General features: G+C 39.9%; 1 protein-coding gene across 3 annotated transcripts in view; it reads right to left on the reverse strand.

Moving 5' to 3' along the window:
• The window catches only part of ABCB1 (ATP binding cassette subfamily B member 1), a 108,026-nt gene that overhangs the window by 37,706 nt on the left and 53,852 nt on the right, over positions 1 to 16,468 (reverse strand). For all 3 annotated transcript variants that reach the window (XM_025872822.2, XM_073898746.1, XM_073898745.1), the window contains 3 exons: positions 3,477 to 3,638; positions 2,240 to 2,416; positions 1,157 to 1,303 (listed from right to left, as the gene is read on the reverse strand). In XM_025872822.2, the coding sequence (XP_025728607.1) occupies positions 1,157 to 1,303; positions 2,240 to 2,416; positions 3,477 to 3,638 (486 nt within the window). The remainder of the gene's footprint in view (positions 1 to 1,156; positions 1,304 to 2,239; positions 2,417 to 3,476; positions 3,639 to 16,468) is intronic.

A 16,468-nucleotide genomic window follows, 5' to 3' on the forward strand; every position in this document is an offset into this window, starting at 1 on the left:
GAGTTTTTGTTACACACAGCCAAACCCATTCCTAAATAGTCCACTTCCATTTTTTTTTCCCTGATGATGCCACTGTCTACCTCCCTGCCTATACAGCAAATGCTAGACCAGGAATCAGTTCCCTGTGGACCACCAGCCAAATGTTTATATAAAGCTTCAGTGGAAGAGCGCCATGTTCACTTGTTTCTGCACTCCACGGGTGCATCTGTACTACAACAGAGACCATATGGCGCTCAAAATCTAAACTGTTTACTTTCTTACCCTTTATAGAAAAAGTCTGCTAACCCCTGTCCTAGAACATATGCTCCATGCTATCAGACATTTTATCTCCTTCTTGGCATTTTTTTTTTTTTTACCACCTGGAACAGTATGTAGCACAGAACAGTCACTGCAAAAAAATATTTCTTGAATGCATACATTAGAACGTACAAATACCAAAGAGAAATCAGTTAGCCAGGCTTGGGGAGACCTGCATATTTATGTATTTTGGGGTACATCAAAGTTAATGTTTGGCCTCTTCCATGTAGGGAGCAACTCCTTTCTCCGTTATGTTTTCAGCCGTTATGGCGAGGGTATCCTCAGCTTGATATCTGAACATCTACTGAGAAACAGAGAGCATTCCTGCCTAGGTGGTAGCTTTACTGTTAAAAATGCCATCAGTAAAAGCAGGTACGACCAACATACGTCAACCTTTCAGAATCCATTCCTTTTTGTTTTCATCTTAACAAGTGGGATGGATGTCTTACAGAGGCAGCATGCCGGGCCTGCTCACATCCTGACAAGTGCATATGTCACACAAGAGCTTGGTCTCAAGCCAGTCTGACAAACACACCATGAACTCTCTCTGCGCACCACTGATAGGACTTTTCATGAGGTTTACTCAGCGCCCAGTGATGGCAGGCGAGAGATACTCATCAGGTCAGGTTCATGGACTATTTCAGGAACCTGGGCCCTAAAGGAGCAACCAACTACAAGGACAAAGGAAGGCTTGAAAAATTAGCCTTCTTACCCCAAAACAGACTTACATCTTCAAGTTGCTGAGTTTCATGCAAAGGTACGTATTTTTTTGTGGCTTATGTATCCAGCTACAAATATAAACACTCCTTCTTTACTCAGGACTCACAGGTAAATCCAAAAAATAGACATAAACACTTACCCCTATAATCCTTGAAAATATTACTGAAAATGCTGGTTGCAGGCCTCCATTTATAATAGCACAAAATATACCAACCACAAAATAAGGCCATTCAGTTATATTCAGCTTCAGAATCCTCCAGAAGGAAACTGGAGGTACATTTTCATTCTGGAAAGCAAAATATTACAACAGGCTAGTTAGAAAAAGAACTGATACTTTTTATCAATTTAATGATGCACAGTCCTTCAGTATGTACCAAATTTTTTTTTTAAGATTTTATTCATATATTTATTTGAGAGAGAGAGAACATGAGCAGGGGCAGAGGGAGAGGGAGATGTGAGGGAGAAGGAGAAGCAGACGCCCTTGCTGAGCAGAAAGCTCGATGCGGGGCTCGATCCCAGCAACCTGGGATCATGACCTGAGCCGAAGGCAGACGCTTAACTGACTGAGCCACTCAGGTGCCCCTGTACCAAAATTTTTAAATGAAGATACTCATTCCTGTTTTCTTATGAACTGATGGCTATTTAGTTTTTTAAAAAGTGCTGACAGATTCTATTATATTGCTCCTTTATATTTTAAGAAATAAATGATGTTTCCACAAACATTTAACACTTACCTGACATTTGGAAAATTTACAAGTAGGAATAAAAGAACAGAAGTGTCCCCCTTAGAATCTCTTTATAATATAGGGGCGCCGGGGTGGCTCAGTCAGTTAAGCATCCAACTCTTGATTTAGGCTCAGGTCATGATCTCAGGGTCTTGAGATCAAGCCCTCTGTTAGGCTCTGCGCTCAGCAGGGAGTCTGTTTCTCCCTCTCCCTCTGTCCTCCCCCCCACCCCCACCTCCTTGTGCATGCACTCTCTCTCTCTAAGAAACAAGTAAATCTTAAAAAAAGAATATCTTTACATAATTCTAAAATTCTTGTCTTATAAATTCTCATTCATAAATTGTAACCTGAGACTCAAATGTGGAGATTTTGGTTTGCGGAATGTTTTGGGAATAGGACAGGAGGATTCTGGGTAATTCTTTCTTGTTCCCACTCCTGCCACCCCAGTGCTAGCCCAGAGGGAGGGCTGAAGACATAACTCTACATCCTCTCCATACCAAGTCCTCTTCTGTACCAAGCTTTCTGTCCTGGCCTTGTGGGTCATGTATATTCTTGCGAGTTGATCTTCTTCTTATTAAACTGGATCCTGAATCTTTAGGAGACATTTCCAAGGCATCAATTTCACTTTTGGATTCACCAATGGCATTTTCTAATTCAATTTCATTCCCTCTTGTCTAAAATAAACAAGAAATAAGCATAAGCAGGTTAAGGCTCAGAAAACCTGAAAATTAATTGCCAAACATCAGCTATCAAGGAAAGTGGTAATTTACATCATTGTAGGAAAAGATAAAGTTAAACTGCTGCTGGGGGGGTTGTGTGTAAATGTGTGATATATATATATATTTTTTTTAATGTGTAATATATTTGAAAATTAAAACCACTGAATGGGGATTGCCTGCGAATATGCTGAAATAACATGACGTCCTTTCTTTGTATCTTACCCTGTCATCTCCTTTTTGTACGTGTTTGGGACTCGATATTATTTGCTTTGGGCCACTGCTATCAACAGAAATATGCTGCATGCCATTCTGTGACCCACGTTTGTCATTTAAAATTTTCTCAGTAGCCACATTAAAAAATGCAAGAGATAAATCCATTTTTACTCTTTACTTTAACCTAATGTATCCAAGATATTAGCTTTTCTTTTTTTTTTTTAAAGATTTTTTTATTTATTTATTTGACAGAGAGAGAGAGAGAGTGAGAGGAGGAACACAAGCAGGGAGAGTGGGAGAAGGAGAAGCAGGCTCCCCGCTGAGCATGGAGCCCGATGCGGGGCTCGATCCCAGGACCCTGGGATTATGACCTGAGCCAAGGCAGACGCTTAATGACTGAGCCACCCAGGTGCCCCAAGATATTAGCTTTTCAACATGTAATCATCGTAAAAACTTACTGAGGTATTTTGCATTCTTCTTTTGTACCACGTCTTTGGAATCTGGAATGCATTTTCTACCTAAAACACTTCAATTCAGAATAACTGTCACTGAAGCGTTCAATAGCCACATGAGGCTAATGGCTACTACAGTGGATAGATGACCTTTAAACCTTTTTAAATTTTATTTTTCTCTAATTATCTTTCTTTGTTTTCCCTCCTTTTCAATGGGAAGAAAAATCTGGTCTGAATTCCCCAAGTATTTTTCTCACCTCTCAAGATAATCAAGTCAAGTAATGTTATAGTACTAAACACACCAGTTTTTACCTGAGATATTTTAGGAAAACTCTAGAGTTGGACAATACCTGCATTGTGACAAGTTTGAAGTAAATGCCTTTCTCTTTCATGAGTTCATCATGATTTCCTTTCTCCACAATGACTCCATCATCAAAGCCAGCGATGACATCAGCATTACGAACTGTAGACAAACGATGAGCTATCACAATGGTGGTCCGGCCTTTTCTGGCCTAAAGAGAGAAATATTAGGTTTTTTGAATACATGGACAATTATAGGCAAAAATTCATTCAATTTATATTTACTGAATGCCAATGCCTTGGATACTGTAAAACCATCGAAGCTATATAAGGTAGTCTCTGTCTTCAATAAATGTATAGTCAATTGATAATGGTTTAAAATGATGTTTTATTCTAACACATATTAACACAAATGTGACGATCACATATTAATATCAGGTAAGCTTCTAAGAATTTTACTTAACCTCTATCAGCCCAAGTTTACAACAATAATCAGGGGCTTATACAAAGTAAAAAACGCTACAGTCCAGGCACTAGCCAATCAGAGCAGACCCAGGCCAGTGTGTGGTACTGGTACAGACCATACAGCACCAGTCTGGGGACCCCTAGCATCCCATCTCATGGAACTTCTGGATGATTAAGGTGGATAATCAATGTGAGGCAGCAAAGTCCAGTCTCCAGTGCCACATTGATCTGAACTCAAATCTTAGCTCTGCCATTCATGAATTCCACAATTTTATCCAAATCTTTTAACCTGTGTGAGGCTCAGTTTACTCACATATAAAATGGAGATAATTAGTACTCACTTCTTCAAATAGTTGTGATGACCAAATAATATAATGTACACAAAGCATTGTGATATATATACAAAAGTACTTAATGAAAGTTACGCATTCCTAGGTAGAAGCATTATGGAAAAACTGAAGAGCTATGCAAACGTTTTTAAATGCCCAGTGTCATTTTTATTTACTATGGAAGAGGTTAACATAGTTTAATATGGAATGAGAACTTTCTGAGATTTCTTTCACCTCTGTAACTTTCCCCAAGGCTTATGACTTTTGTGACTTTGTATCTCTCTCCAGGAACTAGCAATAAAATCCTCAAGCTAACAAGAGGCATATTGATCAATATAAAGAAGAGAAGTGGAAAACTCTGACAAGGGCACCTGGGTGGCTCAGTTGGTTAAGCAACTGCCTTCGGCTCAGGTCATGATCCTGGACTCCCAGGATCGAGTCCCGCATCGGGCTCCCTGCTCGGCAGGGAGTCTGCTTCTCCCTCTGACCCTCCCCCCATCTCATGCTCTCTCTATCTCATTCTGTCTCTCAAATGAATAAATAAAATCTTAAAAAAAAAAAGAAAACTCTGACAAGAAAAAAACAATACATGTAGAAAAATTAGATGGTAGCAAACAGAGGGTAGAGAAGATAATGAATCAATTCTTTGGATACTTTTAAGGGGGGGCATGTGGAATTCTCCCTCCAAAATTTACATTTTAAAGGAGAAATATTTTTTAATAGTTAATGTATTTTGGGGGAGGCAGAGGGAGAGGGAGAGAGAGAGAATCTTAAGTACGCTCCATGCCCAGTGCAGAGCCCTACACGGGGCTTGATCTCACAATCCTGGGATCATGACCTGAGCTGAAATCAAGAGTCAGATGCTCAACCAACTGAGCCACACAGGTGCTCCTAAAGAAAAAGTATTTTTAATCCAACCTTTTAAAATCATTTTTATTTATAATTTAATGCATATTTCCATTGTAAAATAATAAGAAAACACAGATGTAAAATTACAGATAAGCAAAGTGAAGGGGGAAATAGCAGCCACAATTCCATTTGCCTCTATTTTGGTTCACTCAGTTTTTAGTAACCTGCTTTTCCCTTCCTCAACAATCTATTCAACACATTGACAGGATGTGTAAAGGAACATCCACTGGTCATTTTGTTATTAGAGAAAGGGAAAGCTGGAACAAATATAAGTTCATCTTTGAATTCTACGGTGACACTTCTACTCAGGGCACTTCTGGGCTAAAAGGTCTTCACATTCTGGAGAGGAAGATGGCGGTAAAGTAAGAGGACCCTAGGTTCATCTCCTCCCACAAACAACTAGATAACTATCACATCAACCTAGATACCCCAGAAATCCCCCTGAAGACTGAAAGAACAAACTCCACAACTAAGGAGAGAGAAGAGGCCTCATTAATAAGGCACAAAGTGAGGAGATGTGTTTTAGGGGAAAACTGGTCACAGGAGCTGCAGTGGGGAGGGAGTCATAGTTGCAGAGAAGGGCATGTGACAGAGGGAAAGAGAGAGAGAGAGAGGAGCACACAGGGAACGCACAAGTAGAATACTTCCCCAAAACCACTGGCTTGGAAAAACAAGATGGGCTGAATTTTGTGAGTTCTTGCAACCATCAGGGCTTAAAGCCTGGAGTTTTAAAGGTCAGTGGGCTTGGCTGGGATAAATCTTGTAGGGCACTGTGCTGGTCCTGGAAAGAAGGCAGACTAACAACCTGGGAGTGGGTAGCATGGAAAAATGATCTGAAAAATGCTTGGGGTACACCGGGGGGATATTATTCACTCTTTACAAAGCATATCCCTGAGAGGCAGTGTTTGAGGAGACACCTCTCTGGGAACAAAGGAGCTGGCTGGCACCATTTCCCTTCCCCAGCCCTCAGCATAAACACAGAGCCAGCCACCTGAAGAAAGCAGCTCAGCTCAGACAATGGCTATCTAACTTGCTTAAACCAAGCCCCATCCTGCTGTGCTCTGGTGGGACTGCCCTTCTAAGTCAGGCTTGCCTCAGTTGGAGCATGGTAAGCCCCTCCTCCAGAAGACCAGCACAAACCCCTGCCCACTCCATGTCTCCCCATCAGAGAGTTCTACTGGGCCTCAGTTCTGGTGGAGTTGGTGTCAGGTCTCATTTCACAAGCAGACCAGAGCACACCTAGTTAAAACTCACCACATTCAGGCCAGGGACCAAACACTGCCTACAGCAGGCAAGGAGAGCCTCTGCAAATGACTGGCCTGAAGGAAAGACAGCCAAAACACAACAGCAGAGCACAAGCAGCACACACCAAAGACACTCACTGAAGTGCCAAGCCATTGACACTACATGACCTCTTCTTCATAAAGCCATTATTTTCCAGAAGCAGGAGACATAAATGGCTTTTGTAGCACAGAGAAGAAGGCAGAGACTTAGACAAAATGCCAAGATGGAGGAATTTATCTGAAATGAAAGAACAAGTCAAGGCCATAGCCAGAGAACTAAGCAATACAGATATAAGTAACATGCCTGATGGAGAATTTAAAGCAATAATCATAAGGATACTCACTGGGCTTGAGAAATGAATAGAAGACATCAGGGAGACCCTTACCACAGAGATAAGGAAGTTAAAAAAGACGTATAGAGATGAAGAATGCAATAAACAAGATTGGAAACAGGTTTGATGCAATGAACAGCAGACTGGGAAAAGCAGAGGAATGAATTAGTGACCTAAAAGACAAAATAATGGAAAATAATGAAGCTGAACAAAAGAGAGAAAGAAGAATTATGGAACATGAGAATAGACAGAGAACTCAGTGACTCCATCAAATGTAATAACATTCATATTATAGGAGTCCTAGAAGGAGAGAGAGAGAAAAGGGGGCAGAAAATTTATTTCAAGAAACAACAGCAGAAAACGTCCCTTATCTGGGGAAGGAAACAGATGTCTAGATTCAGAAGGAAGAGAGAACTCCCATCAAAATCAACAAAAGCAGGCCAAAACAAAGACATATTTTAATTAAATTTGCAAAATATAGTGATTTAAAAAGACATCTTAAAAGCAGCAAGACAAAAGAAGTCCTTAACTTACAAGGGAAGACCCATAAGGCTAGCTGGAGATCTCTCAACAAAAACTTGGCAAGCCAGAAGGGACTGGCATTATATATTCAAGGTGCCGAATGGGAAAAATCTGCAACCAAAAATATTCTATCCAGCAAGGCTATCATTCAGAATAGAAGAAATGTTAAAAAATATCCCAGACAAATAAAAACTAATGGAGTTTGTGACCACTAAACCAGCCCTGCAAGAAATATTAAAGGGGACTCTTTGAGTGTAAAGGAGAGACCAAGAGTAACAAAGGCAAGAAAGGATCAGAGAAAATCTCTACAAACAATGACAAAGCAAGTAATAAAATGAAAATACATACGTATCAATAATTACTTTGACTGTAAATGGACTAAATAATCAAAAGACATAGGGTATCAGAATGGATAAAAATACAAGACGCATCTTTATGCTGCCTACAAGAGGCTCATTTTAGACCTAAAGACACCTACAGATTGAAAGTGAGGGGATGGAGGAACATTTATCATGCAAACGGATGTCAAAAGAAAGCCAGAGTAGCAATACTTATATCGGAAACTAGACTTTAAAACAAAGAATATAAAAAGAGACAAAGACGGGCATTATATAATCATAAAGAAGACATTCCAACAAAAAGATACAACTATAGATATCTATGTACCCGACAAGGGAGCACTCAAATATGTAAAAAAATTAATAACATAAAGGTACTGATTGATAATACAATAATAGTAGGGGAAATTTAACACCTCACATCAATGGACAGATTATGTAAGCAGAAAATCAACAAGGAAACAATAGCTTTGAATGACATACTGGACCAGATGGACTTAACAGATGTATTCAGAACATTCCATCCTAGAACAGCAGAATACATATTCTTTTCAAGTGCACGTGGGATATTCTCCAGAATAGATCACATAGTGGGCAACAAAATAGGGCTCAACAAATACAAAAAGACTGAAATCATACCATACACCTTTTCTGAGCATGCATAATGAAACTAGTAATCACCCACAAGAAAAAAATTTGGAAAGACCACAAATACATGGAGGTTAAACAACATGCTACTAAAGAATGAATGGGTCAACCAGGAAATCAAAGACAAAATAAAAAAAATTCATGGAAACAAATGAAAATGAAAACAAAACAGTCCACCACCTTTGGGATACAGTAAAAGCAGTCTCAAGAGGGAAGTATATAGCAATACAGGCCTACCTCAAGAAGCAAGAAAAATCTCAATAAATAACCTAAACTTACACCTAAAGAAGCTAGAAAAAGAACAACAAATGAAGCCTAGAGCCAAGAGAAGGAAGGAAATAACAAAGACTAGAGCAAAAATAAATTATATAGAAACTAAACAAACAAACAAAAAACCAATAGAATAGGTCAATGAAACCAGGAGCTAGTTCTTTGAAAAAACTGATAAAATTGATAAACCTCTAGCAAGACTTATCAAAATGAAAAGAGAAAGGACCCAAATAAATAAAAGCACCAATGACAGAAGAGAAATAACAAACACCAAAACAATACAAACAATTATAATTGAATACGATGAAAAACTATATGCCAACAAATTGGACAACCTGAAGAAATGGATAAATTCCTAGAAACATATAAACTACCAAAAGTGAAACAGAAAGAAGTAGAAAACTTGAACAGACTCATAACAGCAAAGACATTAAATCAGTAATCAAAACACCTCAACCAACAAAAGCCTAGGGCCAAATGGCTTCAGAGGTGATTTCTACCAAACATTTAAACAAAGAGTTAATACCGATTCTTCTCAAACTATTCCAAAAAAATAGAAAAGGAAGGAAAACTTCCAAATTCATTCTATGAGGCCAGCATTACCCTGATACTAAAACCTGATAGAGACTCCACTAAAAAAGAGAACTACAGGGCAATATCCCTGATGAACATGGATGCAAAACTTCTGAATAAAATACTAGCAAACCAAATCCAGCAATATATTAAAAAAATCATTCACCACGATTAATTGAGATTTATTCCTGGGTTGCAAGCGTTGTTCAATATTCTCAAATCAATCAACATGATACACCACATGAACAAAAGAAAGGGTAAGAACAGTTTCCCTTCATTTCAACAGACACAGAAAAACATCTGACAAAGGACAACATCCATTCATGAAAAAAACTCTGAACAAAGTAGGTTTAGAGGGAACATACTTCAACATCATAAAGGCCATATATGAAAGACCCACAGCTAACATCATCCTCAATGGGGAAAAACTGAGAGCTTTTCCCCTAAGGTCAGGAACATGACATGGATGTCCACTCTTTTTTTTTTTAATTTTTTATTGTTATGTTAATCACCATACATTACATCATTAGTTTTTGATGTAGGGTTCCATGATTCATTGTTTGTGCATAACACCCAGTACTCCACGCAGAATGTGCCCTCTTTAAAACCCATCACCAGGCTAACCCATCCCCCCACCCCCCATCCCCTCTAGAACCCTCAGTTTGTTTTTCAGAGTCCATTGTCTCTCATGGTTCGTCTCCCCCTCCGACTTACTCCCCTTCATTCTTCCCCTCCTGCTATCTTCTTCTTCTTTTTCTTTTTTCTTAACATGTGTTGCATTATTTGTTTCAGAAGTACAGATCTATGATTCAACAGTCTTGCACAATTCACAGCACTCACCATATGGATGTCCACTTTTACCACTATTGTTCAACATAGTACTGGAAGTCCTAGCTGCAACAAAAAGATCCCATAGGGTCTTCAATAGGTATTTATTCAAATCAGAAATGAACCCACAACTATATGGTCAATTAATCTTTGACAAAGCAGGAAAGAATATTCCATGGGAAAGACAATATCCAACAAATGGTTTTGGGAAAACTGGATAGCAACATACAAAAGAATCAAACTGGACCACTTTTTTACAACATACACAAAAATAAATTCAAAATGGATTAAATACCTAAATGTGAGATATGAAATCATAAAAATCCTAGAGGAAAACATAGGTAGCAAACCTCTTTAACATCAGCTGTAGGAATTTCTTTCTAGATATGTCTCCTCAGGCAAAGGAAACAAAAGCAAAAATAAACTACTGAGACTTCATCAAAATTAGAAGCTTTCTGCACAGTGAAGGAAATAATCAACAAAACTAAAAGGCAGCTTACTGAATGGGAGAAGATATTTGCAAATGACATATCTGATAAAGAGTTAGTATCCAGAATATATAAAGAAATTATAAAACTCATTACTCAAAAAATGAATAATCTAATAAAAAATGGGCAGAAGACATGAACAGACATTTTTCCAAAGACGACATACAAATGACCAATAGACACATGAAAAGCTGCTCAACATCATGCAACATCAGGAATTACAAAACTACAGTGCAATATCACCTCACACCTGTCAGAATGGCTAAAATCAAAAACACAAGAAACAAGAGGTGTTGGTGAGGATGTAGAGAAAAGGAACCCTTGTGCATTGCTGGTTGGGATGCAAACTGGTGCAGCCACTGTGGAAGAAAGATGGTGGAGGAGTAGAGGACCCTATTTCAACTGGTCCCCGGAATTGAGCTGGATATCTATCAGACCACTCTGAGCACCCACGAAACCAGCCTGAGATGTAAGATCTGGATCTCTACAAACAGAATATCGCAGGCGGTTGGTTTCGAGGTACGAAGCAGGGAGCTGTGATTCTGCGGGCAGATATCGGAGGATAAACGGCAGCAGGAAGGTGCCTGGCCATGGGGATCCTACACCACCAGTGAGCAACAGCCTCGTGCGCTGGGGATGGGCCACAGACTCACAGAGCAGGAGCCACGGGAAAGGACTTTAGGGCAGCCCACAGGGCGGAAACCTTGAGCGGTGGGGTCGCACAGGTGAACTGGGGGTGGCTGGTGGTTTTAGAAGCACAAAGGGCAGAGACGTGCCCCGACCTGGAAGCAGGACTGGGGGCGCTGCAGAGGGGCGCACAACTCAGGACGCTGCAGTTTATAGCAGTGCTGACAGAAACGGAGATGGTGTGGCCTGGAGAGCTCACTTAAGAACAGATGGCAGTCTCTCTGCTCTGAGGCAGAGGGTTGGAAACCGTCTCTTCTGCTCTGACTCGCGGAAGAGAGGCGGAAAGCCGCCAGGGAAAGCTGCCAGAGAATAAAAGCCCCAAAAACTGATTCCTGCGGAGCCCATCCCCCACCACGGGGGGGGGGGGCAGGGCAACTCCGCCCAAACAGGGTTGCCTGAGTAACAGCGTGGCAGGCCCCTCCCCCAGAAGACAGGCTGGGGAAACAAGAGGCCAGCAACCCTAAGGTCCCAAGAAAACAGGTGCATCTTGCTCGGGTTCTGGTCAATAATTTGGACTCTATACATTCCCTCAAAGGGCAGAAATGAAGGCTGAATTGGCAGAACTTAAAAATGCTAACAATGAGATCCAATCCAATCTAGATAATCTAACAGCTAGGGTAACTGAGGCAGAAGAACGAATAAGTGACCTGGAAGACAATATAATAGATAAAAAGGGAAAAGAGGAGGCTAGGGAAAAACAACTCAGAATCCATGAAAATAGAATCAGAGAAATAAGTGACACCATGAAGCGTTCCAATGTCAGAATGCCTGGAATCCCGGAGGGAGTGGAGAGAGAGAGAGGACTAGAAGATGTATTTGAGCAAATCGTAGCTAAGAACTTCCCTAATCTGGGGAAGGAAACAAACATTTGCGTCCTAGAGGCAGAGAGGACCCTTCCCAAGATCAAGGAATACAGGCCAACACCGCGGCATGTAATAGTAATACTTGCCAATCTTAGAACCAAGGAAACCATCTTAAGGGCAGTTAGGGGGAAGAGATTCCTTACATACAGAGGGAGAAACATCAGAATAACATCAGACCTACCCACAGAGACCTGGCAAGCCAGAAAGGCCTGGCAAGACATATTCAGGGTACTAAACGAGAAGAACATGCAGCCAAGAATACTTTATCCAGCAAGGCTTTCATTTAGAATGGATGGAGAGATGCAGAGCTTTCACGACCAGCAGAAACTGAAAGAATATGTGACCATTAATTTGCCCTGCAAGAAATATCAAGAGGGGTTCTATAAAAGGAAAAAGACCCCAAGAGTGATATACAACAGAAATTTACAGGGACAATCTATAAAAACAACGTCTTCACAGGCAACATAATGACAATTAATTCATATCTTTCAATAATCACTCTCAACGTGAATGGCCTAAATAAAACGGCACAGGGTTGCAGATTGGATAAAAAGACAGGACTCGTCCATATGCTGCCTACAAGAGACTCATTTTGAACCTAAAGATACATCCAGACTGAACGTGAAGGGATGGAGATCCATCTTCCATGCCAGCGAACCTCAAAAGAAAGCTGGGGTAGCAATTCTTATATCAGACAAATTAGATTTTAAACTAAAGTCTGTAATTAGACACAGAAGGACACTATATCATTCTTAAAGGGTCTATCCAATGAGAAGATCTAACAATTGTAAATATCTATGCCCCCAACATGGGAGCAGCCATCTACATAAGCCAACTGTTAACCGAAATAGAGTCATATTGATAACAATACATTAATTGTAGGAGACCTCAATACTCCACTCTCAGCAATGACAGATCATCTAAGCAGAAAATCAACAAGGAAACAAGAGCTTTGAATGATACACTGGATCAGATGGACCTCATAGATATTTATAGAACATTCCACCCTAAAACAACAGAATACTCATTCTTCTCGAGTGCACATGGAACTTTCTCCAGAATAGAGCACACACTGGGTCACAAATCAGGTCTCAACCGATACCAAAAGATTGAGATTATTCCCTGCATATTCTCAGACCACAATGCTTTAAAACTCGAACTCAATCACAAGAAAAAATTTGGCAGAAATTCAAACACTTGGAAACTAAAGACCACTCTGCTCAAGAATGTTTGGGTCAACCAGGAAATCAAAGAAGAACTTAAACAATTCATGGAAACCAATGAGAACGAAAACACATCGGTCCAAAACCTATGGGATACTGCAAAGGCAGTCCTAAGGGGGAAATACATAGCCATCCAAGCCTCACTCAAAAAAATAGAAAAATCCCAAATTCACCAACTAACTCTACACCTTAAAGAACTAGAGAAAAAGCAACAAACGATGCCTAAGCCACGCATTAGAAGAGAAATAATTAAAATTAGAGCAGAGATCAATGAATCAGAAACCAGAAACACAGTAGATCAGATCAACGAAACTAGAAATTGGTTCTTTGAAAGAATTAATAAGATCGATAAACCACTGGCCAGACTTATGCAAAAGAAAAGAGAAAGGACCCAAATTAATAAAATTATGAATGAAAGGGGAGAGATCACGACTAACACCAAGGAAATAGAAACAATTATTAGAAATTATTAACAACAACTATATGCCAATAAACTGAGCAATCTGGATGAAATGGATGCCTTTCTGAAAACCTATAAGCTGCCAAGACTGAAACAGGAAGAAATTGACAACCTGAATAGGCCAATAACCAGTGACGAGACTGAAGCAGTGATCAAAAACCTCCCAAAAAACAAGAGTCCAGGGCCTGATGGAGTCCCTGGGGAATTCTACCAAACATTCAAAGAAGAAATAATACCTATTCTACTGAAGCTGTTTCAAAAAATAGAAACAAAAGGAAAACTTCCAAACTCATTCTATGAGGCCAGCATTACCTTAATCCCCAAACCAGGCAAAGACCCCATCAAAAAAGGAGAATTTCAGACCAATATCCCTGATGAATATGGATTCCAAAATCCTAGCTAATAGAATCCAACAATACATTAAAAGGATCATCCACCACGACCAAGTAGGATTTATCCCTGGGATGTAAGGGTGCTTCAACATTCGCAAATCATTCAATGTGATAGAACACATTAATAAGAGGAGGGAGAAGAACCATATGGTCCTCTCAATTGATGCTGAAAAAGCATTTGACAAAATACAACATCCTTTCCTGATTAAAACTCTTCAGAGTATAGGGATAGAGGGAACATTCCTCAAGTTCATAAAATCCATCTATGAAGAACCCACAGCGAATATCATCCTCAATGGGGGAAAGCTGAGAGCCTTTCCCTTAAGATCAGGAACACGTCAAGAATGCCCACTCTTGCCACTATTGTTCACAATAGTACTAGAAGTCCTAGCAACAGCAATCAGACAACAAAAAGCAATAAAAAGTATTCAAATTGGCAAAGAAGAAGTCAAACTCTCTCTTTTTGCAGATGACATGATACTTTATGTGGAAAACCCAAAAGACTCCACCCCCAAATTACTAGAACTCATACAGCAATTCAGTAATGTGGCAGGATACAAAATCAATGCACAGAAATCAGTTGCTTTCTTATACACTAACAACGCAACTGTAGAAAGAGAAATTAGAGAAACGATTCCATTTATAATAGCACCAAAAACCATAAGATACTTCGGAATAAACCTAACCAAAGAGGTAAAGGATCTATACTCTAGAACTACAGAACACTCATGAAAGAAATTGAAGACACAAAAAGATGGAAAAATATTCCATGCTCATAGATCGGAAGAATAAACATTGTTAAAATGTCTATGCTACCCAGAACAATCTATACCTTCAATGCCATCCCGATCAAAATTCCAATGACATTTTTCAAAGTGCTGGAACAAACAATCCTAAAATTTGTATGGAATCAGAAAAGACCCTGAATCGCCAAGGAAATGTTGAAAAAGAAAAACAAAGCTGGGGGCATCACATTGCCCGATTTCAAACTATATCACAAAGCTGTGATCACCAAGACAGCATGGTCCTGGCACAAAAACAGACATATAGACCAATGGAACAGAATAGAGAACCCAGATATGAACCCTCAACTCTATGGTCAAATAATCTTGGACAAAGCAGGAAAAAACATGCAATGGAAAAAAGACAGTCTCTTCAATAAATGGTGCTGGGAAAATTGGACAGCCACATGCAGAAGAATGAAACTCGACCATTCTCTAACACCATACACAAAGATAAACTCAAAGTAGATGAAAGATCTCAATGTGAGACAGGAATCCATCAAAATCCTAGAGGAGAACATAGGCAGTAACCTCTTTGACATTGCCCACAGCAACTTCTTTCAAGATACATCTCCAAAAGCTAGTGAAACAAAAGCAAAAATGAACTTTTGGGACTTCATCAAGATAAAACTCTTCTGCACAGCAAAGGAAACAGTCAACAAAACAAAGAGGCAACCCACAGAATGGGAGAAGATATTTGCAAATGACACTACAGATAAAGGGCTGGTATTCAAGATCTATAACGAACTTCTCAAACTCAGCACCCAAGAAACAAATAATCAAGTCAAAAAGTGGGCAGAAGATATGAAAAGACACTTTTCTGAAGAAGACATACAAATGGCTAACAGACACGTGAAAAAATGTTCATCATCATTAGCCATCAGGGAAATTCAAATCAAAACCACATTGAGATACCACCTTACACCAGTTAGAATGGCCAAAACTGACAAGGCAAGAAACAACAAATGTTGGAGAGGTTGTGGAGAAAGAGGAACCCTCTTACACTGTTGGTGGGAATGCAAGTTGGTACAGCCACTTTGGAAAACGGTGTGGAGGTGCCTCAAAAATTTAAAAATAGAGCTACCCTATGACCCAGCTATTGCACTACTGGGTATTTACCACAAAGACACAGAGGTAGTGAAAAGAAGGGCCATATGCACCCCAATGTTCATAGCAGCAATGTCCACAATAGCCAAACTGTGGAAAGAGCCGAGATGCCATTCAACAGATGAATGGATAAAGATGTGGTCCATATATACAATGGAATATTACTCAGCCATCAGAAAGGATGAATACCCAACTTTTACATCAGCATGGATGGGCCTGGAGGAGATTATGCTAAGTGAAATAAGTCAAGTCGAGAAAGTCAATTATCATATGGTTTCACTTATTTGTGGAACATAAGGAACAGCAGGGAGGACATTAGGAGAAGGAAGGGAAAAATGGGGGTGGGGAATTGGAGGGGGAGACGAACCATGAGAGACAATGGACTCTGAGAAACAAACAGGGTTTTAGAGGGGAGGGGGAAGGGGGGATTGGTTAGCCCGGTGATGGGTATTAAGGAGGGCATGTACTGCATGGAGCACTGGGTGTTATACAAAAACAATGGATGGTGGATCACCACATCAAAAACTAATGATGTATTGTATG

The sequence above is a fragment of the Callorhinus ursinus genome, unplaced genomic scaffold (genome assembly GCF_003265705.2).
Source record: "Callorhinus ursinus isolate GAN/ISIS: 27379988/994484 unplaced genomic scaffold, GSC_fseal_2.0 scaffold12, whole genome shotgun sequence".
Taxonomy (NCBI): Eukaryota; Metazoa; Chordata; class Mammalia; order Carnivora; family Otariidae; genus Callorhinus; species Callorhinus ursinus.